Source organism: Rhopalosiphum maidis, chromosome 2 (assembly GCF_003676215.2).
Source record: "Rhopalosiphum maidis isolate BTI-1 chromosome 2, ASM367621v3, whole genome shotgun sequence".
Taxonomy (NCBI): Eukaryota; Metazoa; Arthropoda; class Insecta; order Hemiptera; family Aphididae; genus Rhopalosiphum; species Rhopalosiphum maidis.
Window position 1 is genome coordinate 67,445,744 of NC_040878.1, and position 27,873 is coordinate 67,473,616.

General features: G+C 30.1%; 7 protein-coding genes across 7 annotated transcripts; 3 read left to right on the forward strand and 4 right to left on the reverse strand.

Annotated features, from left to right (window-relative positions):
• The first annotated feature begins 3,470 nt into the window (after positions 1-3,470).
• Positions 3,471-8,260, forward strand: LOC113554268. Its single transcript, XM_026958033.1, is given in 4 exon segments — positions 3,471-3,503; positions 6,508-6,928; positions 7,165-7,630; positions 7,632-8,260. Coding segments are annotated over 3 exon segments (1,263 nt in total). The 5' UTR covers positions 3,471-3,503; positions 6,508-6,548; the 3' UTR covers positions 8,049-8,260.
• Positions 8,261-11,225: 2,965 nt separating this feature from the next.
• LOC113554229 (E3 SUMO-protein ligase KIAA1586-like) lies at positions 11,226-13,478 on the reverse strand. The gene is made up of 2 exons (XM_026957980.1): positions 11,845-13,478; positions 11,226-11,747 (listed from the first exon to the last, which is right to left on the reverse strand). Exons 1-2 carry the CDS (start codon positions 13,441-13,443, stop codon positions 11,316-11,318), a joined length of 2,031 nt encoding a protein of 676 aa, XP_026813781.1. The 5' UTR covers positions 13,444-13,478; the 3' UTR covers positions 11,226-11,315.
• A 1,031-nt stretch (positions 13,479-14,509) lies between these two features.
• On the reverse strand, positions 14,510-14,893 carry LOC113554954 (histone H2B-like). Its single transcript, XM_026959116.1, has one exon. The coding sequence runs from the start codon at positions 14,888-14,890 to the stop codon at positions 14,510-14,512; it is 381 nt and encodes a 126-aa protein (XP_026814917.1). The 5' UTR covers positions 14,891-14,893.
• Positions 14,894-21,402: 6,509 nt separating this feature from the next.
• Positions 21,403-21,927, reverse strand: LOC113552805 (histone H2B). The gene has a single exon (XM_026955743.1). It carries the CDS (start codon positions 21,892-21,894, stop codon positions 21,514-21,516), a length of 381 nt encoding a protein of 126 aa, XP_026811544.1. The 5' UTR covers positions 21,895-21,927; the 3' UTR covers positions 21,403-21,513.
• Positions 21,928-22,278: 351 nt separating this feature from the next.
• Positions 22,279-22,738, forward strand: LOC113552809 (histone H2A-like). The gene has a single exon (XM_026955747.1). The coding sequence runs from the start codon at positions 22,309-22,311 to the stop codon at positions 22,684-22,686; it is 378 nt and encodes a 125-aa protein (XP_026811548.1). The 5' UTR covers positions 22,279-22,308; the 3' UTR covers positions 22,687-22,738.
• A 1,496-nt stretch (positions 22,739-24,234) lies between these two features.
• On the reverse strand, positions 24,235-24,569 carry LOC113552810 (histone H4-like). The gene has a single exon (XM_026955748.1). It carries the CDS (start codon positions 24,544-24,546, stop codon positions 24,235-24,237), a length of 312 nt encoding a protein of 103 aa, XP_026811549.1. The 5' UTR covers positions 24,547-24,569.
• Positions 24,570-24,813: 244 nt separating this feature from the next.
• Positions 24,814-25,251, forward strand: LOC113552802 (histone H3). Its single transcript, XM_026955739.1, has one exon. It carries the CDS (start codon positions 24,841-24,843, stop codon positions 25,249-25,251), a length of 411 nt encoding a protein of 136 aa, XP_026811540.1. The 5' UTR covers positions 24,814-24,840.
• The last annotated feature ends 2,622 nt before the right edge of the window (positions 25,252-27,873 follow it).

Sequence of the window (27,873 nt, forward strand, 5' to 3'; positions counted from 1 at the left end):
TTAAATTAATATATATTTATTTAAATAATTTTAATAAATTTTGAACCCATTTAGTATTAACTTTTTTATAGAGTAGACATAATTTTACTTAAACAATTAATGTGGAACTATAATATTATAGATCTTATATAATGTTAACTCTGATCCTAATTGATCTGTGATAAAAAAACATTCATTTCATATGTGACTTGATATTTGATTGGTCTATAACAGGGATTGCTACCCACGGTCCTCGAGATCTATCGGACATTTGCAAAAAAAATTTAGTTTTGTGCCAATAGAATATTCTGGAATATCCACACAAACGTAGTATCCATATTATTAACAACGTAATCTAACTTATTTAATAATAATAATTAATTCTGTTTAACATTTTTACTCCAAATTTTTTTGTATTGGGGCAAAATCATACTTGCAAATATAATATTACCCTAAACACCATGCAAAACTAAGCATGATTTATTTTAAACATACTCTAGGTGTTATAAATTTACTCGTACATATACTAGAAGAAAATAAAGATAAAAATAGTTATACAAATTACAAAGAAAAACAAAATGATTAAATATTAGTTTACAGTAACAACCTTGTTATCTAGTTGATATATTAAAATATTTATTTTAAAACAATATATCCATTTATTTTTGCAAATGAATCCAGTATGACTTCTCTATCAATTGTTAAAAAATATCATTTTCTATAATAATGATATCTAAATTGTTAAATCTATTTTGCAACATAAATGACCTAAGGTCCTTAACCATGTTTTTATTCTTCTCGTTGCTGAAAAACTACGTTCACATGTAGGATGTAGGCGAATTTATGGGAGAGTGAGTGCAACTTGCATAAGCTTATATATGTTTGGAATGTTTGGATATATATCTTTAGAAAATACTGAAGTCAAATCTAAAATCTTCTAAACTAATACTGCTTTTGCCAGTTGAAAAATGTATGTAGTTTTTCACAACACACATTTCTGATTGAATACTTATACTTTTTACACCCAATAGCTCCTAGACAATAAACAATGGTCTTTAAATAACGAGATATCGATGTCGGCGCAGTGAAACTACAGAATAACATATAATGTCATAGAATAATAATAATATTCTGGTGAATCCAGAATACTAGATTCAACCTACTTTAAAATGTATTACGCTATGGACTTTGGTAATGGAATCAGAAATACTAACACCATAGATATTTTTTCTAACATTTTTTTTTATTTGCGTTCCAACAATAATTGAATTGAAAGTTAATATTTTACTTATATTATTTTTGAGGGGGCTAATTTTTCTGTTTGTACGTTTTGAGGAGGCTAAGCCCCCTAATTTCCGCCTATGGGCAAAATACTAATATAATTTTATATGCGGTCCGCAGGATTGTAGTTTATTTCCTAAGTGGCCCTCAAAATAATTTGGGTTGGCCACCCCTGGTCTATAATCTTCTAAAATCCAAGACCCTGGTGATGACTAATATCTCATGACCATGGACATTAAGTAAAATGTAAATATTCTAACCTGTGATCTGTTGTCCTGTTGATAATACAATTACATATTTTATCATTATGTAAGGATATGCTTATGTTTTTTTTTTACAATACTTCCGCGTATCGTGTTTAAGAAATAGATTAGTCAAAACCTATATATATATTATATTATATGGATCAAAACCCAGGTGTATTCCGTTATCACTGTATTCATATGATACACTATTAGACATTGCTCCAAAGATAAAAAAATAAAATGCAAACCCATCCAAACACGAATTAAGATAAATATAAATTAAGATATTATATACCTGTACTGTATAAAAATAAAATAATATTTATACTTTTAGGTTGTAGGTACCAAAATTGTATTGTAGTAGTTAATTTGACACAAAATTGTACCTATGATTTGCCTTCATTACTTTCTTCTTTTCAGGCAATTATCTATTTATATCAGTTTAATTGTGATTCATAAACTTCGAGTTGTACAAATACAAAAAATTACTGTTGTATAAATAAAAATTAACATAAGACCAAGGCTGGGCATTAACGAGTTAATAAGTTTAAAGTTAAGTTAATTTTAACTTATTAACTTAACTAGTTACATTTGGATTTTCATTAACTTAACTATTAACTTACTAAATTTATTTTTTAATTAACGTGAAATTAACGAATTTATTTTTCATTTTTAGAAATAAATTAAGTTAATTAATTTTTTTTTTACATTCACTATTTCAGTCGTTTTCATGTCAAAAAATATTTTATTGTGAATTTATTTAGAAAACGAAACGAAAAAAAATTAAATAAAACACATACTATATAGAAATACTGTAGGAAGTATAAGCATTATAGTCTATAATTAGTTGTGTGTCGATAAGAAATAAAGTACGCTAACAAAAAAAAAAATAACTTTTTTTTAACTTCATTAAAAGTTCTAAAAAAATGTGTAATAACTTTTAACTTAACTGAGTTTAAAAAATCATTAACTTGCCCAGCCTTGCATAAGACACATTAATTTATACAAAAAACATTTAAATATATGTTGTAAATACATTTTTTATTTTAATATATTTCACCAGTAAATTAAATGCAAAATAATAAAAGAAATCCATGTTTACCTATAGTTATTAAATTAGCACACATTACATGTAACACAGGAACATTTATGACACAAAAGATTACGTGATAGATTTAAGTATAAATCTAGCACACATTGAAATAACAAAATAACATGTGACACAAAAACATTTATGAAACAAAATATTACGTAGTAGATTTAAAGTTGGAACTTTGGAAGGGATCTGAACTTTTGATTTATTCCAGGATTAGCCTAAATCAAAATGGTTTCCATAAATTTTAAAGGACTTTCTAACTTGATCTTTAGTCAAATTTAGAAGCTTTACATTTCCGGTTGCCTACCCAAATGTTGTAGTCAAGATTAATAATTAGAAATGTATACTTTCACATCCAATAACCATACATTTATAAGCAGTGCCGTGCCTAGGGGGATGCGAGAGGTGCCTTTGCACAGGGCGCCATGACTACCGGGGCGCTAAAAGTTTTTTATAATCTAAGTAGTACTACTGAAAAACGAAAATTAACTATATTAATTCATATATTTTCACGGTTTCAATACAATAATATTGCCCTAATCGCCGGTGTCGACAAATGCAGTGTTCACTTTGTATTTTTATGATTCATTATTTTGATTGGCGATGACTGATGAGATAACATTTTGAAATTTATTGTAGGGAATCATGTAAAAATAACTATTCATGTATGAATAGTGGATATAATTGATTTTTATTTTTATCCCGAAATAACGACGTTATTGATCGTCGATAACAATAATATACTATAGTCTATAATATACGTATACTACATTATTATTATTATTTTATATAATTAATTTAATAATAAATATCGACTGGAACGAGTTTTATACTTGTCTTGTACGATTTTATTTTGAAGCCATCCATGGTAGTGTTCACATCACTGATTGCGGATTGCAGAAGTAGGTACTTATTTTTTTTTATTAGCATATATTTATAGGTAAGTTATTTTTTATGCAATCGAATAAATTGTATTTGTAAATAAATGATACCGATTTAGTATGATAGGTACCTATCAATAGATATATTATATCAATATTTTTTATTCAACTTATACATTTTGATTTTTGAATATTATATTACTAACCTTAAGTACCTTAAATTATAATTATTATAATATAGGTATTATTCTTTTATTAATTTAAAAAATACAAAATATATAGCCATTGATTATACAATACCTAAATAATTTATTATATAGCGTAGTTAAAACAAAAAATAAATATTAACATTCAATGTGTACCTACTTTACCATACCTACTTTTTCTAAAATATGTTAGTAATTATTAGGCGGCATACTAAACCGATAGCAATTAAAAATATCTAATTAATAGTGAATACATAGGTAAAATAATTAGAATAAACTAAAACTATGACTCAAGAAAGGTTAACAAATATTGCTATATTGTCAATCGAAAATAAAATGACACAAACTATCAATTTTGATGATGTGATTGAAAACTGCTCAATCAAATCTCTATTAGTAATTTATGAAAAGCAATTCAAGAATTTGTAATATTTTTTAAAAATTAATGTAACATCTTTATTATTTAGTACTTTCATTAAAGACTTATAAAAAACATTCAATTAATAATTGTAAATATTACTAAATTATTATAATATTTTTATTAAAACTGTTAATTTTAAATCCATTTAAAAGTAGATGTAATTATATAATATTAAGCATTAATATATTGATATACATTGTTAATACTAAATAAAAATAATTAATTTAATGATAAGATTTTTAATTTTTTGTAACATACCTTTTAACTTATATTGTAAATAGGTACCTACTTTCATATTATTCACGTATTTGAATAAAAAGTTTAAACTATATAATTCTTATAATTATTTTATTAGAAGAGATGGGGCGCTAAAAATGGTTCGGCATCGGGCACTGATAATGCTAGACACGGCACTGTTTATAAGATACCATGCTGAAATTGAAATTAGTGCATAACATATATTAAATTATAATAATGAACATTAGCTAATCGCATCCATACAATCTACTGGATTATTCCGAGTATTCCGACAATGTGGCATGTTTAGAAATAGTTAATAATGTTATAAAATAAGATAAGAGTATTACCTAAAGGTACATATTTAAGATATGAAGGTTTAAATTTTTTCCCCGCCAATGCTATTTCAACTAATAATATAAGTATTATTATGCGTACGCTTAATTTTATACTTTAATCAGACCTTCAAATTTAATAGTGTGAGATTTAAAAATGTATATGTCTAATTATCAATGATATGTTTATTTGTATTATTATTATTTTTCAAAGACATTTGTATTCGAAAATTATGGTGAAATCTATGTAAAAATTCAGTAGGTATTCATTTTTCCAAAAATACAGTGTAGTGAACTAGATTTTCACTGTATGCCATGAATCATATCTCTTATTAGTTATTACACTTTGGTAATCACTAATCACATTCACTGCAGTACTGCACTCAAAATGTAATGTAATAGTAAATAGAGCGGGTCGAACGTTGTTTTATATTTTATACAATTAAATAGGTAGATGCTTACTTGGTGGTAATTGAAACCAGTATAATACCAATAAATATAATGTAATAAAATACAGTGTACAGTAGTACAGCAAACACTATCCAGTATCCCGGTATCGTACGGATTTTCGGGAGTGCGGTCAATTATAATAAAAATTAATAATTTGAAACGAAAATACAAATATAACCTAAACTGACTTGACCACGTTTGGGATTTAAATTAAATTAAACTTTCCATGGAACAAAATATTAATACGACGCAAGCGCTCGCGTGCTACTCGCGGGAATTATATCAGAAAACCATAATATTTTCAGGCACAGTCAAGATATCTAAGCCAGTGTTTCCCAACCTATGGGTCCCGCGAAATTGTTTTAACGGGTCGCGACTAGCTAAACTTACCCATAAGCACGGACTAAGATCTTAAATAATATATAATCATATTTTTTTTCTAGGGTAAGTGGGTTGCATAACCAACACGCGGTAATTTTGAGGGTCGACATTACAAAAAGGTTTGGAAACACTGACTATATTTTTTAAGAGTTAAGACCGTGTTTAAAGGCATGAGCAGTCTGCGGACACTCATGAATGCTTATCCTCTGCATTGCTCTAACTTCCCGGCGTTCGTTATTTGTTATTTTAATTTATTATTTTCTGTGATATTTATATAAATATACGATTTTTACAAATTGTAATTATCGAGCAGCTACGATAATTTTTAATGATATATTATAATTATGTGGTATAGTCGGAATCGTTGGTAGACAATTGGAAGTTATCTGTATTGTTTGTATTGCTTATTCTACGCTACATATCTATCGGTTAGTGTTCAATTATTTTTTATTTTAAGAAATAGTAATTTATATTTTTCATAATCAGAAAATGAGCTCGGACTTTTTTCAAAATGGGCTTTTATCGTTTATCCTGATATATATATTTTTTCATTTGAAACATAGTTTCCACTTTCCATTGAATTGTAATAATTTTAACTTACATTTTACCCTGTGGAAATGACTATTGTTTGGTGCTGATATATCATTTCAATGACAATATAATATAATTCAATTAATTTAATGTATCATAGTGGTGCAGTAATTCAATTTACAGGAGTGAAATCCTTACATCTCTCACACATGCATAAATATTACAAATTAAAAAATTGGAACAATCATTTCTACTTATACTATATAAATTATATAATATTTACTATCTATTTATTTGTTTACTGTTCAATGTTTTGGTAACATTTCATATTTTTATCACAATAGTACAAAGCATATATTATAGATATATTTTTTATGTTAACATTATTATTAATCATTATACCTAATCATTTTCTATGTGTTTATTGTTATTGATTAATTTAATATTGTATTTTTAATTTATAGTAAAAAAATATAAGCATAGAAAAATAACACAGTATAAAATCATGAATGAAAACAAAATGAATAATGATGAGTTTCAAGAAATCAACGATCAAGAACAAAAACCTCAAATTGCTATTGAATTAGATAACGAAATAATTCAACTCCCTTTATCAACCTTTAATGATATATTAGACAGAGAAATTACTGACTATATCTTGAATGATGAGACTGATGAAGATAATATTATTGACCCAAAAGAGTTGGTAAATGTTGAGGTTTGGAAAAAAAAATATAAAGATTTGAAGATTCAAGCCAATGCGTTTCATACAATAGTAAACAATTTTGAAAGAGATTTAAAAAAAGATATGTTTGCTCAACCACAGAGGTATATGACTTCAGTTAGTCAAAATGTTAAAATTTGTACTAGCAACGAATTGAACATGTAAGACATATAAAAAATAATAATATATATTTTTAAATAATTTGATAGCTTTAAGCCATTTTTAAAATTGTAATTAATTATATTTTGATAATTTATATCTAATATTCATATAATTATTAACGTAAAATTAACATGGTCTATTAATTACTTTTATTATACAAAACAAATCATTTAATACCCACAAATCAAAATATGTCATGATTACTAAATATTAATATTATTTAACTATTGTTTAGGGCCATTCTCCGTGGAAATTCTAATAAGGAACATGAAATATTTACAATATCATCAGATAGTGAGGATGAGCCTATCATTACAATTGATACATCAAGAACCAAACTAATTCTAACAAAAAATGATAATATTGATTCAGAATCAGATAATTCTAAAAAGTTGAATGTCAAAGATAAGCCAGGTCCGTTATCAAAAAAAAATGTTTCTGTGTGTGATATAAAAATGAATAGTACCAATAAAATAATCCCACTAAATACTGAATTAGACCAAAAAAACTTCAGTGATGTAAAATGCTTATCTACAATTATGCGTAAACGGAAACCTGGGCCAAAATCAAAGACAATGTTTGTAGATGATATGGTTTCTTCTAATTCTAAAAATAAGGAACCTGTTGAAAAAAAAAATTGTTTTAACAAAGTTATTACTGATGAAAAATCAAAAACAAATTTGTCGAATTGCGATTTAACAAAAAAAATTAGAAGTTGCTAAACAACATAATTTTCACTTCAAGTTTTCAAGTTCAAAGTATCCACCACCTTATCCCTTAATACCGCCACATAATACACAATCATTGTGGAAACATGTGCCACCAATACCTGATATGACAATCAAAACTTCTGGAAATAAAGTGACATTAATTTGGGATTTGAATTTGAAATCTGATACAGCAGAAATCAAGATGTATGAACTGTTTGTATGCCAAGAAACAGATGCACATTCTGACATCTCAATGTGGAAAAATAAGGGTAATATAGAAGCAGATAAGTTGCCTATGGCTTATGAACTAGAAGTGTTTGATTTAGGAAAAATTTATCATTTTGCTCTGAGAGCAGTGGATGTTCACAATAGACGGACCCCTTTTGCTTTACAAAAAGCTAAGATTTAGATTAATAATTTATACTAAGTATGTTATGTGAAGCATTTATTATTACTAAGTTATTATCCATTGGGTTAAGTATTGTGAAACATTATTTTTGAAGTTTATAATTAACTTTATTCTCTAATAAATTAATGTAAAGGATATATTTTTTAATTTTTAGTTATAAAACTTATTGAATTTTTTCTATGTAACTATTATCTATTGATATCTATTATTGTCACTTAGAACATTTAGGACAGAAGAATTTGACTAGAATTATATTCAAGTGATATTTGGATTTATAATTTTTATTTGATTATTGCAACTATATTTCATTCTATATTGACAAATAAAGTATTTGTTGACATATTAATAATTTTTCAAAATATAATCATTAGTTTATTTATTAATGCCTATCGATTAGGTTCTCAACAGCTTGCAACAGAATAAATATTTGAAGAGGCAGTCTCAAAAGAGATTTAGATGATTATATTTCTTACAGAAGAAATGTATAAAGGGACTGCAGCTACTGCTGCATTATCTTAATTTTGATTTGTTTTACCTAGAATCGATTACTGCCAATTTAATGAAATACACGCGTCTGTCGCGTCTCATCGCCGCATAATAATTAATAACTATACGAGCCCGCATGAGTTAAAAATATTTCCGAGAAGTTGAATTTATTATTTACGAAAAGTTGTGACAGCAACGTCCGATAATACGGTGGTCAGTTAAATCAGCTAAATGGAAGAATATTGAAGAGAACTTAAGACCTATAACTGCTATAGAGACTTAAAGTGTCTCAGTGTCTGTGATAATTTAGTGTACACAAACATAAACATGTATGAATTACTAAAAATACTAGCTATAATACCACTAATACCAGTATCCATCATCCACCGCTTCAGCTGAACGCAGCTTTTCGACGTTGAGAACGAGAAAACTCAAAACGTATTTAAAAAGTAGAAATTTAGAATCCAGGCTAGTGGGACTTGCACTTTTAGCTATTCATATTTCATAGAAACAATGACATACCCATGTCTTTAAAAAAAATAGGGACTGGATGAGATTTAATTAGACAAATTTGCTAACAGAGACAATAAAGAAAGACATTTAAATTTAATATAATTTGTCATATTATTATATATTTTATTTCATTATTAATACAACATTAAAAATTATAACAAAAATTAAAATCGTGTAAGTACATACTAAATTTTTAACTTGTTTTTAAATAGGCTGAATTAGGGAATTTTGGTTGGAGTAAACACCTCAGCTCCTCCAAAAAAATCTAAATACGTCTCTGAGCACATTTCTTGCTTGTGTTGTCCCATCTGATGTGTCTTGATGTAGTCTGAAATCGTACCTAATCATATTATACATATTATATAACGAATGGAAACATTAAACACAAAAAAATGTAGTGTTAATTTCAGCTTTCGTTAAATGCTGATGCTGTCTTAGTTGGGACTCGGGGAGGGGGGTATATTACATCACAATTCACAATCAATAAATAGCGATACTTACCTATTTATTTTTACCAAACTGATACGGCCAACGATCTTTGAAGGTTTTCAACAAACAATTTTATATGAGAAGGAGTAATGCTAACTTAATTCTTGCTCCCTGTGTTAGTGATCAATATGGAAAAAAAGTACTTTGATAGGTAGGACCGCTTAGGAGCACTGCGTGTCATTTACACTTACTTATTTTTATTATACATAATATAATATTATATTCTATACTAGGTTAAAAAGTGCTTAAAAAATTCAATTAATTGAAATTATTCTTCTTTTTTTTAAATATATACCTAATGATTTACGTATCGTTTAAACCACAGGTCCACAGCTTTATTTTGGGTTGATTACCAATTACCATCTATCTCGTCGTGTTATCATGGAATATATTATATATTTGAACATATTTGAAATAGAAATACCTACACATTTTAAATTACTATCCAAAATCGCGACCCCTCAGTAATACAGCCCGTTTAGTAGACATTGTTACCACTAAAGCTAGAGTTGGCCAGTTGACGATACACATTTCACCCATTTCTATCTATTCAACTTACATAAAGAATAGTGAATCTGTCACCAATGTAATGAAGTATGAACTAACTATTGTAATTTAATATCCTAAATGTAAATACGTTTATACATTTGCTTTTAAAAACTAAAATATCTTACGTAAATTAAATCATAATCTATAATATATGTATTGATAATTCTTAAGTTAACTAAATATACAGTGTATAGGCTAATCGCTAATGCATTGCTTGAATTGAGGTAAATGCGGGGGAACGAAGTCCACCTTCTTGTTTAATTTTTTTTTTAGCATACCCCTTCTATTTATTAAAAACGAAATGCTTGGAACGCAACATTTACTATTGTGAATTTGTAAATCATTAGTTTTTCTGATGTAAAATATATCTACAATATATAATCATAATATTTATACATTTGTATCGAATATGAAAAAAACTGAATGTAAAATTCCTTACCGTAAAATATAATGATAAGGAAGTATTATGTCCTTCGACTATATAAACTAAGTTTATTTTTTACTTAGTTTTTATGGTCGAAGATTATGCCCATATAAGTTAAACATATATTTATGATTATGCCATAAATAATAGATATTTTATTATATTTAATGGTTTATATTTTTATAAATCGTAATATAAATATTATAATATCATTATACGATGTAATAAATAAATAAGTGTTTCTTTATTTTAAAATATTTTTATATAATAAATGTAATGGTTTCTTAGGATTATGGGTGGCCGAAGGGGCGTGACAGGCTTTATTCCCCCACGGTAATGTGAGTAATGTGACATTAAATTTTGAATGGTACGCTCGTTCATACAACATCCACTGAGTCCCCCTTCTAGCTTTTTTCCAAATCAAGAACTGGGCTAATGACCATAGTTGTAAAAGATATAAAAATATCTAATAATAATAAAAAAAACTTATCATTGCCAGAGGTGTTCCCAATATTTTTTTTGAGAGTATACTAAGACTCTAGTCAAGGTGAAGATCCATGATTTAAACAAGGGAGGGTAGAATGATACAAATAGAACCTTTTTTTAAGTATTTAAAAATACTCATAAATCTTTTTAAAATAAAAGTAATAAACATGAATATTTAATAATATACAAATATTTTTACTGTGGTCTATAATTATAAAGGATGTGTTAAAAATATGAAAAAAAAAATCAAACTTTTAAAAAAAGCTTGAAATTACCTTTATAAGTCAATAAAATATGAAAATATACAAATACTAAAAAATTTAATTAAATAAATTGTTAAAAAATAATTTCTGCATCTTATTTTCGTCGTCTATTTCTTTTCTTTCTTTACCTCTAGGAGTGGAAACGGCAGAACGGTGATCTCTTAACCAAATTTTAATATAAGGTCTAGGATTAAAATCTGCAATTGAAGGGCCATTGATAGAGATGAACATCAAATCTGACACATTTTCAATGTTTAAGCTAGTCCTTAAATCAGTTATTGTCAAATTCATATCGGAAAACCCTCGTTCACAATCAGCTGTTGAAGTTGGGAGTATATTTAATGCTTTCATGAAACTAGAAAAAACATTTCTTGAACGGAAGTCAACTACACTTTCAAATTCAGAAAAACCTAATGTCCGTGATACTCTTTTAACTTCATCTTCTCCCTTTGCATCATTAATTGCTACTTTGAACACTTCATCAATTACCTATAAAATAAAAGACGATTTATTAAATATTCATTTATTCTGTTTAAATAATCAAAATATTGAAATAAATTATCAAAATAATAGTTTTTTTCTTTACCTGAATGTCTTCTAGCATTGTTTTATTTTTTGAGTCATCAAATAAGCGTTGACGCATTCTGTCTACTAAATTTTGCAAAAATTGTAACCTGTTAATCCCTCCTGATTTTGTCATTGTAATATTGACACCTTTGTTAATTCCTTTCTGAATAGCTTCTATAATTTCCTTTTCTTTTTCCCCAGGTTCAGCTTTCAGACTTTCTAAAATTCTAATCGTTCTATTTATCTCCGACTGGGCACGCATTAGAGTTGTTTTTCTGGACTGTAATATACAAGATAACATTGCAAGCTCAGAAAGAACATCGTAAAAAAGTCCAAGTTCCTCCAAAAAAGAAGAGGATTCTAATTTTTTTTTTATGCCATTTGATGTCACATCATGTGTTTTACTAACATGTAAATATATTCCCGGATAATTATTCCATATGGCTTTTATAGTTCGAAAACTGCTTGCAGACCAGCGTACATTCAAAACACGACCTATTTTTTTCATTTCAATGCCTACTTCAACACAAGATTTATCTAAACCCATTGAATTTTTAGGACTTTGATGATAGTAAGCGTAGAGTTTGTCCATTAGACTTTGGAAACGAGAGACTCCAGTACAATCTTTTATTACGTCATGTACTGAGAGTTCGAGGCGATGACATAAACAATGCCAGGTAAATAGATTCGGAATTTTTTCGCGTAGTTTAGTAGCAACTCCAGCTTTCTTACCCGTCATTACACTTGCTCCGTCACTGGCAAAAGCAATCCAGTTGTTTAATGCAAACGATGTTGATATCCCATTACATTCTAAACTTAACCAAATAGATTTTTCGATAGTTTCAGCATCTTGTCTATCTAAGTCAATCAGGTCTAAGAATGCTACAACCGGCGATTCTACGTCAAAATATGATGAAATATACAAAATTAGTGTACATTTGGTACTCAGCGTTGTTGATTCGTCAATCATTATGGTAAATTTCGAATTCGACTGTATAAGGCGTAAAATAAGTCGTTTGCGCATCTCCTTTGCAATGACGTTTACCATTCGAGTGGCAGTTATTCTGCTATGTAAGGAAGATCCCATGTCCAATCCATTGATTTGTTGTAATTGAACAAGTTCTTCAAACTGTTTAAAGGGACGGTGATTTTTTGCCAAGCAATATACAGTTCTAAAAAGTCGCGTATTGGAATCAATCTCTACTTCAGATATACGTTCGAACATTTTATCTAATACTTTGTCTGAGCTTTTTTTCAATATGTTTTCAGCTAACACATGAGCTTTGCTTTCTGAATGTTGTTTAATTTTATTTCTTAATGAAGCCAGTTGATTTGTACGATTACACCCAGCAGCTATGATTTCAAAGCCTACCCACTCAGAAGAAATTCGAACTTTGCTATCGATGTTAGATTTTTGAAAATTGATACTATTTTTAGCTTGAATGCAATTATTACATCCTAGTTTCCCATTTTTGCTACTTAACCATGAGTTTTTCTTTTGAAACTCTATTACCTGTTCTTTTGTCCATAATGCAGGCCAAATTTTGGAAGTATCCCATACATCTTGTATTTGATTATCGATTTGACTATCACTAACAAAATTATCTTCATTGGGCATCACTAGCTCGTGTGAACTAGTAGCACAAATGGCAGTATTAGTCGCATTTTTAGGTTTTTTTTCTCGGGGCATAAAAAAACTATCAAGTGTTCCGCTTTCACGTTTAAAATTCGAACTCATATTTTGATAAAAATTTAAATAACACTTTATACAGTAAAACAGATTAGGATAGTTAATTAAACTCAATTAAATAAATTAATAAAACTGCTCAAATAAAATGAATACGTTAGTAAATAATAATTAATAAAAGAATTAAGAACTTATTCACGGTAAACACAAACGGTAGATCACACAACGCACAATCGATTTATAAAAATAATAAAATGTTACAAGTCGGCGGTAACGGATGTACTGATTAAATTAATCGTGTTCAGAGTCAGACGCATTTCCATCATCTAACGCGATAGTTCGTTTCTTGTTTTCTGAGAATCTAATAATAGTTGTAAGATATAAGTGTCATATTTCCGTTATCAGCGTCATAAATAATAATTGACTTTCGTAGCATTTTCTGAGTAACCAAAACCAGTTTTTTTTTGTATATAATTTGAGAGTATACGCAGTATACCCATATTTCTGACAAAATATCTTGAGAGTATACGGCGTATATGTAGTATACCCTATGGGAACACCCCTGATCATTGCATACATTTTTATATAAAAATGTGAAAAAATAGAAATGAAATATTATCATTGTACATTTAAGTCAACTTTTAAATGACTTTTAAATAAATTTGCGCTTTTGAGTTATGAGTATTATCTTTAAATCCATAATCAAATATTCTAATTTCTGATGCATAAACGATATATATTTTGTTGTTGGATCCGCACAACATAACTATTTATTAAAAATATATTAGTTGTAGTTATATCGTTTAATATTTGCTACGTACTAAACAATGAATATAGTAATGTACATTTTCAAATATTAAAGTGAAAAATAGGTTAGTTCATTGATTAAAACATTATTTCAACAAAATAGTTAAATATACATAATATTATACATTATAAACAAAATGTCGGTGGTCCTAAAAAGGGCTTTTTTTTATAGTTTTAACAATAATACCAACTATTTTGAGCTGGTGTATTTAGTGACAGCTTTGGTACCCTCACTGACTGCGTGCTTGGCCAATTCACCGGGCAACAATAATCGGACGGCAGTTTGAATTTCCCGACTGGTGATTGTCAAACGTTCGTTGTAGTGAGCCAGACGACTGGATTCGGCGGTAATGCACTCGAAAAGATCGTTGATCAAACTGTTCATGATACTCATGGCTTTAGATGAGATGCCGATATTGGGGTGTACTTGTTTTAATACTTTGTAAATGTAGATGGAATATGATTCTTTCCTCTTTGGCTTGCACTTCTTGTCAAATTTGGCGATGTTCTTATGGGCCTTGTCGGACAATTTTTTCATCACTTTTCCAGCGGATTTACCTCCCGGAGCCATGATAGTTATTGTTTAAAGGGTGGTTGTTAACGACAAAAACAATAAATATAACTGTTATCGAATCACGATAAAACGATAGTATATATGATTTACCCAAGAAAATACTTAATTTGATAATTAGCCGAAATGTAATAGGTTAAAGGGAATAAACAGGATTTTATAGTATTATGTTTCCAATAAAAATAGTAGTTTAATTACGAACAAATGTCATAACAATTATATTGATAGAAAATAACGCGGCGTTTGGTAGTGGTCGCATAGCAAACAGTGTCACGTAATATTCTCGTAATGTTTCCATGTGTTTAATTATATGAATTAACCCAAATCACATCATCGTCATCATCATCAACTATCATTCAGCTGTACAATGTTAAACAAGATAATGCTTTTTAAATTATATAATACGACAGTATTTTTTGCAGTACAAGTAAAATGTACTGTGTCCCTAATAAATGTGAGCCCTGTCATGTGCATGTCTATGATTTACAGGTACATCTCGCATCGTTTATTTATATTCTACACTAAATATATTATGATGATGAGAAGACTATAGAATGTTCGTGTTGTCTGAGCGAACGATTGAACCTCGTACGAAACAGATTTGTAACCGCGGATAGAGAAACCAAATATTATACCATATTGGTAGGCGATAGCTATCGCTAGCGCGGCGTGATGGACCATACTATACGCCGCACTTACGATTTACGGTGGCTATTAGTACGCGCGTTGACCAAGACTTGGACCTCTTATTGACGGCAAAGATGGGACGGGGCGAGTTGCTTGGAATAAAAATGTCAGCAGTGTCCACTAAGCAGCTGTTTTCGGGTACGGTGCAGGTGCGCGAGTTCGACGGCGACCGGATACAGACATTACTAACTGTGTAACCATCGCCCCGGTTACACAGTATCAGTACCTGTGCGGCGGCTGTCTGCAGAATACCTGCACCTCTTTTACGCCTTGGAACCCTGTCCGCAGTAATTTACTCGTGCATAGTGCATTCGTCGTCGTCGTCATAATCGTCATCGTCACAAAATATACAGTATATACGTCAGCTTGCGGTACCGGTATGTCAAGGTCAAAACGCACATATTAAATGTGCTTTTGGAATTTTCAGCCAGGGACAGTCAACGAGAATATATATTACGGTTCGGTGATTTACATTTTGTCAATGTTCGATTATTTTTTTTCTTAATATTATATTTTTGTTATTCATTATTCTTTGATTTGTTTTAAAAGATAATAACATCCCTGAAGAGTAAACACCAAAATAAAAAAGTAATAGTTGTAGTGGTATACTATTTATGGATATTTTTCTTCTGTAAGGTTTGGTTAAACTATATTATACAAAATACAAATTTAAGTAGTAAGTACCTATAAAAGTGGATACAAATTAAAAGTTTTTTGTTGTTTTTTTTTTTTGAAAACGTCTGGTGTCCAAAAATTCTATATTAGACTAGACAACTGTGTGTTGACTTGGTAAATACACAGAACATGGATAACGAAAATTTTCAAAAAAAACAACACAGAAAACTTTTAATTTTGTATACATACCCATTTACGTTTTGAACTCTGGATCAGTTCTGAAAGGAAGCATATATTTACTTACGCATTTTTATTAAATAATGCCTTGCTTTTAATATCATGAGGTTATAACTATAATAACATACAGTGTGTAAATAATATTACTGTCGTATACAGTAGGTGAGTAGGTGACTATAAACATTATAATGTATTTATGATATATTATACAATATATATTTTAGTTTGTAAATTATTATCATAAGTAGTGCCCGAAAAGCAAATAATTGTGTTTGGGGTGACGGTAGTGTTTCAGGAACGGCCATCACCACGCGTGTACGACAAATAGATTGTAATATAATCTATAATATTATATTATACGAACGCATATTAATAAATTGCAGATTTCGAAGGATTTCGAATCTTTTTTAGTCATATTGTACATATAAACTAGGTATATAGTGGTGCATTTAAGGGGTGAGGGGGGGGGGTGGCGAAAGGGACAAATGCCCCAAGCGGCAAATTTTGAGGAGTGGCAAAATATTCTAATTTTTATTATTGATATTGCTCTAAGAATACTATTATAGTTGTATGTACACCTTCAAGAAATTTTTTAAAAGGGTCAAAAATTATTTAAGATGAACAATGGAAGAAAATCGTCTTAATTCATTAGCAATCCTCAAAACATCCTTAACAAAAACTATTAATTTTAATGATATTTTTGAAACTTTTGCTTCTCAAAAGTAAAGAAAAAAATTATTATCTATCGATCATTTTATTATATATAATTAATAATAAATATTAGATATTTAATCTAATATATGCAATGTTAATGTTTGTACATATAATAAGTGTTGATTCTGTTTTCTATATTATTCATATAATATATATATTAAGAAAGGAATATTCACTTTGAATAAAAAAGATTAGGTTAACGTTAGGATATGTATTACTATTAAATTATCTAATACAAAATCACAAAACAACTTTATGATTTGTTTCATAAAGTTAATTTTTTAATTGGTTAACTTAGAATTTATTTTTTATAAAAACGGCCAAAAATGGGGGGGGGGGGGTGGCGAATAAATTATTTTGCCTCGGAGTGCATATATATAAAATGCCCCTCTGGGTATATAGTATCTGGCCTAGTTGTGAAGCAACATCAAATTAATACGACTCGTAAGTGTGAAGAGTGTTTTGCCATTGGCGTAGAATTCGGTAGGAATGTTTTATAAGTATGACGGCCGTGCGTTGGGAATGACTACACATGGTAGTTATGAACCAAGGTTTATAATATATACCTATGATGATATGGACGCATTCTAATTTTTAACACACCGATTTTGAAAAACCGACGACGTACGTAAAATTGTGGTTCAGTCGGATAGGGCACGAAAGCAATGTAGGATTGAGGGTACGAGAAAGAGGAGACACGGTGTCTGGCGATAAGTCACCAACGCACGTTCTCCGGCACCCCGTGGTATGACGACTTCGCAGGTGTCGCACGCTCGGTTGTAGACACGTTAAACTGCCTTTGACGGCTAACCGAACGACACCCACCTGTTATACAATTACGTGGCACGGCGGCTAGCGGTACCGGAGTGGACAACGATGTTGCATTAACAAATAACGACACCAGGGTCTATTCTAATGAATTTTGTGAACAACGCATTAAATTTCCTCTACCCCTGTATCACGGTTCACAATTATAACTCTCCTCTATAATATATATTCTCTTCCAATAGTTGCATGTATTTTTATGACAACAAAGGAAAACGAATTTTCATCTATTTATTTATTTTTTTTTTTATCTACATATTTAGTAATTCACTCATTAATGCCTCGACCGAACCGGTGGGTCTAGAGACTTGACATTTTGTACAAAGGTTTCTTAAGCAATGTAGGGGCGCATTAAGAAAGGATTTTTCAAAATTTGACCTCAAAGGAGGTAAAAAGAGATTTTTTTATATAGCTATAGATATATGTATTTTTAATTGTTTCAATAATTGTTTGTTATTTCTTTTAAGTGGTTGCTTGGATATTAAAAATATGTCTAATTACTTTAAATACTTTTATTTTTTTATCGTGCACCTACGGTGTTATCATATATACCATTCTTTATTCCAACCCCTTACAGCTCTTTTTTAGTATTAATAAGTAACCTACGTCTTTTCTCAGTGTCTGTACTATCTATATCATTACACACATTCATTTAAATCGGTTCAGTAGTTTCGGAGCCTATTCAATACACATAAATATCTTTGCTGTTTATAATATTATAGTATAGATGTTCTTAATTTAGTGATATTTTGATCAGTAAGAACGGTCATCAAATTTTATTTAGTTATATGTTTAGTGGGAACAATAATTTTTTATTATTGCAGTTTATTATGAAGTATAGAAAATGTAAAAAATTGTACGAACTGCAATTTTACAGGACATTGAATTAATACATTATTTTGGGTTTTCAAGTACAAATTAATATTGTACTTCAAATATTCCAGGACATTGAATAGAAAGCCGATTAATTATTAAGTAATTATCGGCAGAATTGAATTGAAAGAAACTATAAAGACCGTATACTTATAATAATATTATATTTATAACGCATACAAATAGTATATATTATTAAACTATGCTGCACATAATATTTAATCGTACAGGTACATTGGAACTATGTATAATATGTTCAGTGTAAGCATGTAGATGTAATCAACTTCCGAAAAATAATCTTTAAAATAACACATATAACTGGTATAATAATTTAATATTATGTAATATTGAAAATTTGAAAATCACTCCACTAACATACGCATAATTCTCATACAATTATGGAATAGTAGGTGGTATTTGAAAAATATAATTTTCGAACCATTTCACCAACCTCCTCTCCCCGTAATATCATTATAAGATTATTAACATAAAAATGTATTTCCAACTGCACAACAATTTTCTCAATATCGCAAACAATGTTCAGCAACAGCGCCTTACATAATATCCTGAACGACACAAATAGCAGTTATTATAATCGTTACTAATTTATAAAAGTTAGAAAATTAATCATTACATAACAATGCGACCGACTGTTTGGTGTTGGACACGAATCGTCATAGATGACAGTATATATATAATTTGACTAGTTTAAACGAGACAGTACTGCATTGCACGTACATTACGTAAAAGGTAACGAGTAACGACAAATGGTAGAAACGTTTGCGGGCGACGATGGAACAGCCGACTAAGAAGTCGAAAATCAATAATATGAACTCATAAAAACGTACTAAAGCGTTTAACGTCGAATAGGTCGCTATGAAGCGGTGGTACATTGATGCATGTCAAAAATAAAAACGTCCCGGTGTACGAGTCTTACGCATTATTGCAACATGGCGGGGGCTGACGAACGGCTGAATCCAATCAAGGACGCATACAAATTCGGCGACCAATAAAGCAGCAGATTTAAATCGCAAATGGTAATATTTGCGATCGTTCAAAAATACAATGTTGGTGTCAGAGACGTCTCGACAATATATGGTAAAAGTAAAAAAATTAAAAAAACTTGCGTCACCATTTTCCGCCAAAATCGACTTATCCGTTTACCGTCAGTACAATAATATATATTTCCTTATTCCGCCACTACAAATTTCAGTTTCTATATTTTGCGTTATCGATAGTTGTTGCTAAAGATATAGAAATCGATAACCATACTGACGAATATATAAAAAGTTATTGTAATTAAATTACTGCCCAAAATATTTCATATGAAGATGTAGAAGGTTCTAGAGCTTTATTAACCATACATAGAACAAATCAATGGTATTTTGGAAAATATACAAAATCGAGGACCAACGACAAAGTTATGGGTACAATATTTTTATATGGTATCTATGGTTAAAGACCTTATAAGATCTGAAAGACTAGGAAATTGGGACCGACACTTGAATGCTATAACGATTGAAGATAAAGTTCTGAAAATTTTCACAGCACATCTCCTAGACAATGTGAACCTAACAAAACCCCAAATAATAAAATCTGTTTTCCAGATTCAGTAATCTACCACGCTAAATGAAAATCTAATAAAAAAAAAAAACTTTTTTTTAACTGTGAAAAATTATTGTATATTATATTTCTAAATTAATATAATTTTATATATTTTGTTTTATTCGACAGACGATAAAACAAATCATTGTAGGACAGTGTTCAAACTTATAATTTTAATTTTCGTATAAAATATTATACAAACAAATTTATAATATAAAAATTATTAGGTGTTATATTTCTTGTTGTTTTTTAAGAATATAATACATGAAAATGAAACTAAAAAATTGTTATGTTTGCAAGAATGATTGAGGGGGTTATTATAGTATTATTTGTACTACTAATACTAGCACCAAAGTTTACTTGAATATTATTCACATTACTCTAAAATATTATCTTGTAAATTTAAATAAATAAAAAATATTAAACAACCATTTTATAATTAATTTACTAACTACATTTTGTGTGAACTAAACTTACTAAATAGTTTTAATTGGTAATTCTACGTTTGTTTAATATTAAATATAGTATAAGTATTTCACAAATACCTGTATGGATATATTGGTAAAAATAATTTAATTGTACTAAACATAATACTTAATATTATCTAATGTAAAAATAATAAATATAAAATATTTTGACAGTATATTATGACTAACTTAAACTTATTTTTCTCTTGGTAATGAATTACATTCATATTGCATAGATACATGTATATTAAGTAAAAATAATTATTATAGTCGCACCTGCATGTTTAATGCTTAATAAATTGTGGTTGATTACAAAGTTTTTCTTGCATAACTAAAATACTATATAATTTAAATTACTGGTTAGATTTATAAATGCATAGGTCAAAAACAATGATTCTCTTTATTTTTAATTTCTATCATAGTCTTATAACATTTTTGTCTTGCAAAAAAAAAAAAAAAATGAAATAAAATGTTGTGACATATCTTTGATATAAATTATATTTAGCAGTCCCACATGAGAGATTTCTTGGTATATATGATAACAGAGGTAGTGGCCCTGAAAAGGGCCGTTTTAATTGTCAGAATTACAACTGACTGAAATTATTTGGAACTGGTGTATTTTGTAACAGCCTTGGTTCCTTCACTGACTGCGTGCTTGGCCAATTCACCGGGTAATAATAGACGGACGGCAGTTTGGATTTCCCGACTGGTAATAGTCGAGCGCTTGTTGTAGTGCGCCAAACGACTGGACTCGGCGGCAATGCGTTCGAACAGATCGTTGACGAAACTGTTCATTATGCTCATGGCCTTAGACGATACTCCGGTGTCGGGGTGCACTTGCTTCAACACTTTGTAGATGTAGATGGCGTACGATTCTTTCCTCTTTGGCTTGCGTTTCTTGTCGGACTTGGCAATGTTCTTTTGGGCCTTGCCCGACGATTTTTTCATTGCTTTTCCTGCGGATTTACCTCCTGGAGCCATGGTTAATATTTGTTATTACGGTAATTATTAACGATGAGATACTTATAACACGAATGATGTCGAACTACAGAAAACGACCGTATATATTACTAACTCAAGGATGGCACGTCATACGGCCATTTGGGAAATTCTAATAAGTATGACAGAACAAAAAGGATTTAATAACGTAAATGTGTTGAATAAAAATAGTAGCTTTTTCATGAACATAAAATATTATTATGACAATTTAAAACAACATCGTTTAGCTGCATATACAAAGCAAACGGTGTGGTTTAATATCGTCATAATGTTTTAATCTGTCCAATCACAAGATTGTCTTTCTGTTTTTTACTATATAATGTGTATATTTCACTGTCATAGGACCATTCAGTGTTTGAGTTAACTTCGAAGCAGTCGTCGAACAAAGCCATAATCATGAGCGGAAGAGGTAAAGCAGGAAAATCGAAAGGAGGTAAATCCAAAACCAGGTCGTCCCGTGCCGGACTCCAGTTCCCAGTCGGTCGTATTCATCGTCTTTTGAGAAAAGGAAACTACGCCGAGCGTGTCGGAGCCGGTGCACCCGTATACCTGGCCGCCGTCATGGAATACTTGGCAGCCGAAGTTTTGGAATTGGCCGGTAACGCTGCCCGTGACAACAAGAAGTCCCGTATCATTCCCAGACATTTACAATTGGCCATCAGAAATGACGAAGAATTGAACAAATTGTTGTCTGGTGTTACAATCGCACAAGGCGGTGTGTTGCCCAACATCCAAGCCGTTCTTTTGCCCAAAAAGACTGAAAAGAAAGTCTAAGTAACTACCCATGATAAATAATATTCTACTAAAAAGGCCCTTTTCAGGGCCACTAAATTCATTCCATAATACGGATGTGGACACTCCTCCGTGTACATCAAATGTAGTAACAAAAGGTGTGCATTTCGGTTCTTATGACCGAATGAAGTTTTATCATTTGCCATTCAATTCTAACATATTGTATTAATATTTCACACTAAACGCCCATTATTCATTTAGTGGATAATTACATCACACATAGTATGACTTGAAATCTATGTCTATATGAAAAGGTAGTGCTGATAGTATAGTATTGTAATATTTTGTTTCATATATAGTAAGCATAAATGAGCAGTACCGGTTTATGAGTGTTGTAATTTTTTTCTATTATAAAATATATAATATAATACAATATATTATTTATATCAGTAATATTTAATATTACTAATAAATTAGTAGTATAGTAGTGAATTACTAGAGATTACAGCTACAGCAACTGTACTGTTTTATAGTTAAATACAATTATATTGTCTGCTACTATTTGTATTAAATTATTATTACTATATAAAAAAAAAAAATTAATAAATAATGAAATCATAATGATATTATTAACATTTAATAAGCCGTACAGTTGCTGTAGCTGTAATCAAATGTTGGAAATCCTAGACTCGGTAAATCCACCTTGTCAATCCGACGTTGTTAATCAATGCAGTTAACGAGTTGTAAACAACGAAATTTCTCGAACACGAACAGTACAAAAGTTTTGTGCTAATAAATTAAAATTGATATTTTACACGAGAATATATAATATATTGTTTCGTCAGTAGAAATAGAAAAAAAGTTTTTATAAATTCAATCGAGAAATATGTGCATATATTTTAATGTAGTATAAATACCCACAGAGTTTAAGTCATTTTTTGTAGAAATAAAATTCGATATTTTATCAAATATTAATCATATCTTCGCGACAGTCAAAACCATCATTTACCGCAAATAATTTTCTACTAATCTCTCCTTTCATTGGTTTACGCAAATAATCATTTTCATATTTATTAATATTAATAAACGCACTTATAAATTACAAGTCATACAAACTTTTCTAGTTATATTATAAAACGAACGTTTTCAGGGCCACCATTTGCCAAATAACGATAAAAGTACAATAGTAATTTATAACATACATCAATATATAATCAACACACATCGCTTCTCCGTCATACAGTACTTACTTAATATAATTTAAAATAGTTAATAATTATTAAAGACTGATTATAATGTTGATTTAACTTAATATGTTATTTTTTATGATTATGAAATTATTTATTTCTTATTTATAGACGAATGTAGAATCACTAATTATGGTGTAATGATTTGTATGTCCCAAACACATAACTTGTTTATCATTGTATCCGATGGTTATTGGCTGCATAACAAACACGATTAAAATGATCGGATAAGTTTACAGGGGGTGCGCGCACACGTTGTAAATTATAGAAGTATTATGAGAAGATCCGTAGTGGCCCTGAAAAGGGCCTTTTAAGTTAGTTATTTTAAATTAGAGTATTGATCTTAACCCCCGAAACCATATAGAGTACGACCCTGGCGTTTCAGGGCGTACACGACATCCATGGCAGTAACAGTCTTCCTCTTGGCATGCTCAGTGTATGTTACGGCGTCACGGATTACGTTTTCTAGAAACACTTTCAAAACACCACGAGTCTCTTCGTAAATCAAACCGGAAATACGTTTTACTCCACCACGACGAGCTAACCGACGAATTGCAGGCTTGGTGATTCCTTGGATGTTATCACGGAGTACTTTACGATGACGTTTGGCTCCTCCTTTTCCAAGACCTTTACCTACTTTACCGCGTCCAGTCATATTGATTTTATGTAGTTTCTAGGTGATTCCTCGACAAAATTGCTGTGACGAACGCTGAACGTTGACTGATACTCTATTAACAAATTTCAATGTATTTATGCGTTTCACGGAGCACGAACGGCCAATCGAAATGCTACATTTGTTTTCTCCCACTCACCGATTATCGCAACGCATCGACCAATGGGGACGACAGATACGAATTCGTTTTGTGTATAAATGCTAGTGTGTTTTGGTGAACACAAGTACACTCGTTTCGAGTTGCAGTACGTCCAATTATACCCACCTAAATCCAAAATGGCTCGTACCAAGCAAACAGCACGTAAATCTACCGGAGGAAAGGCCCCCAGGAAGCAGCTGGCAACCAAAGCCGCCCGTAAGAGCGCACCCGCCACCGGAGGAGTGAAGAAACCACATCGTTACCGTCCGGGAACCGTCGCTCTCCGTGAAATCCGTCGTTACCAAAAGAGTACCGAACTATTGATCCGCAAATTACCGTTCCAACGTCTAGTGCGTGAAATCGCTCAGGACTTTAAGACCGACTTGCGTTTTCAGAGCTCTGCCGTCATGGCATTGCAGGAAGCTAGCGAGGCCTATTTGGTCGGTCTCTTCGAAGACACCAATTTGTGCGCTATTCACGCCAAGCGTGTCACGATCATGCCTAAAGACATCCAATTGGCTCGTCGTATCCGCGGTGAACGTGCTTAATAACTACTAACAATATTCCATATAAAACGGCCCTTTTCAGGGCCATTATATTACAAAAATAGATATTTCTTAAAATGAATTTCGATGGCTTCAAAATTATAGAAGTGTTTGCAAAATCAGTTCAACCTAATTTTCCAAACGTATACGATACAGCTGCTACCTAATTATTATGAGTTGTCACATTATTAAAATTGGTTATTACTTATTAAAACTTGGATGTATAGCATTTGTACTTTTTCAATAAAATTGCTAAATATGTTTTAAATGCGTATAAATATTATTGAATTTACTCACTAATACAACTATTTTAGTTATATAACCGACGCTTAACTAAATCCATGTTAATTTATAAAATAAACATCATTTCAAGTTAAATTTTAATGCATCCCAATAATAATTTTTTTGAAATATGACTTTTTGACAATATTGTGCGTTATATCGTTATAATTTGTTCTTCAGCTACTTCGAATAAAATACTGCAACCAAATTTACTAGTTTTTTAGAATATCAAAATTCTGAAAATAGTTCATAGATAGGTTAGGTATGTAGCTTTTATAAAACTGCTTACTATATCGCAAAAACTAATAAACCTTTTAAAGATATTTTAAACGTTTGAAATTGCAAAAATTAATACCATTGATATTGAAAATACGTAACATTCACGGATGCCATGTATAATTCTATGATATCTCATATAGCAATAATATAAATGAAAAAAAAAACATTGTTAACTCTTATTCAAATTTATCGATTTTAATTGACGAATCAATCATATTGAGTACAAAATTCGCCAAGGTTGTATAATTATACACAACATATCATATTATATAGCATCTATATATTTTGAATTTCTTACTTTTATTACATTTTTAATCCTTATTTAACTTTAACATCAAACTCATACAAAAATAGTCAGCTTTTATTAATTGTCCGAACTTTAAATACGTATAACTCATAAACTACTCTCATTAAATTCGATTTATATGTATCAAAAGACTCAGAAAAATATTCTGCTTTGGAATATTAAATTAAAACTAGGTATGTTGTCGTTCAAAAAAAAAAAAAATTAAAAACTTAAAAAAATAAAAGGATAAAAAATATAATTTTTTTATTAAAAACGTTGGTTTTTAACAACTTGAAATTATGTAAAAATCAGAATTTGAATATATATGCATAATTTAAGCATAAAAATGGGGTAAGCATGCTTAAAATATCACCTTGTATATTATCTATATTTTTAATAATGATCAATGATGTATTGACGTTTTTATTTTTTATTCTACACTGTACTAATTTAATTATTTCGTTTTAATAGGATTAGAAGTCAAAGGCGATCGGTAAGAATTTACGACTGATAGAATAGAAATAACATTATTTCGGTCTCGCAATTTATTATTCAATAATTTATTCGAATAATCGAAAATGTACTATGTACAGAGTAGTTAATACCGTTCATCAATAACGAAAACATTTATGTGAGTGAAATATCACAAATAAGTGATAGACTGTTGGGTTAATGATGCCGCGGACCGTGAATTTCCTTCTTGGTCATAAAATAATTTTTTGGTGGTCCTGAGAAGGACCGTTTTAAAAAGATATGTTTGCGGAATAGTGTTCTACCGTTCTTTTTAATTTTACATTTTATTGCTGGGATACGCGCAGTTTAGTAGTGTCTTGCTTGACACGAACCACGGAAGCGCGGTTATTGTTCGTAAGCAGATGTTTTGTATTGATTCTATATCTTGGCCCAATTTGTGGAAGAAAGTAACGGTACCCAGTCAGGACCTGCGTAGGTGAGGATTGAATTAATATACATCATCTGCAGACAAGCGTGTTTGGAAATGTTTGCCAAAATTAAGATGTTGGTCGAGGGTTAGTTGGTAGATCATTAGTATATACCGAGTACAGGATTGGTAAGAGGCAGTAGCCTTGAGGGACACTTGCATGTATTTGTTTGGCACTCGACGTTGCGTCCTCTACGCGAACGACCAAGCTACGGTTATATAGAAATGATTTTAGTAGTACCAGCAAGTGATCTGGAGTTCCAAGTTTGAGTAGTTTGTAGAGTAGACCTATATGCCATACTATAATAAGTTAAACATTTTTTCAATATCTAGGAAGATGGCTACTGTTTTGAGTTTGTTTGTCGAATTTACTTCTAGGCGGTGCACTAGGCCTAACAGTTGTTGGTATACCGTTGAATGCCCGAGGTAGCAAAAATTTACAATTTGCTTTGGTTGGTCGACCGACGGCCTATTTAGAGCACCAGGCTAAGCTTTTCCACTCTGTATCGGGTGTTACAGGATAGTATTTTTGTCAGGTAAGACTAGGCCTGATAAGTGAGGTATAATAGTCATTTAGTGAATAACCAGTTGGACGAATTGTAACGTTATGATTAATTGTCAAGCTTTTGTAAATTAGTAACGATTATTATAACTGCTATTTGTGTCGTTCTGGGTATAATGTAAAGCGCTATTGCTGAACATTGTTTGCAAAATTGATAAAATTGTTGTGCTGTTGGAAATACATTTTTATATTAATAATCTTATAATGATATTACGGGATGAGGAGGTTGTTGAAATGGTTCTAAAATTATATTTTTCAAACACCACCTACTATTCC

What these genes read in the sequence shown, in the direction of transcription:
- LOC113554954 (XM_026959116.1), bottom strand. Translation starts at nt 14,890, where the DNA reads ATGGCTCCGGGAGGTAAATCCGCTGGAAAAGTGATGAAAAAATTGTCC.
- LOC113552802 (XM_026955739.1), top strand. Translation starts at nt 24,841, where the DNA reads ATGGCTCGTACCAAGCAAACAGCACGTAAATCTACCGGAGGAAAGGCC.
- LOC113552809 (XM_026955747.1), top strand. Translation starts at nt 22,309, where the DNA reads ATGAGCGGAAGAGGTAAAGCAGGAAAATCGAAAGGAGGTAAATCCAAA.
- LOC113552810 (XM_026955748.1), bottom strand. Translation starts at nt 24,546, where the DNA reads ATGACTGGACGCGGTAAAGTAGGTAAAGGTCTTGGAAAAGGAGGAGCC.
- LOC113552805 (XM_026955743.1), bottom strand. Translation starts at nt 21,894, where the DNA reads ATGGCTCCAGGAGGTAAATCCGCAGGAAAAGCAATGAAAAAATCGTCG.
- LOC113554229 (XM_026957980.1), bottom strand. Translation starts at nt 13,443, where the DNA reads ATGCCCAATGAAGATAATTTTGTTAGTGATAGTCAAATCGATAATCAA. An exon ending in CAATGCTAGAAGACATTCAG is followed by an intron (nt 11,748 to 11,844) that starts GTAAAGAAAAAA and finishes TTTATTTTATAG; the next exon opens with GTAATTGATGAAGTGTTCAA.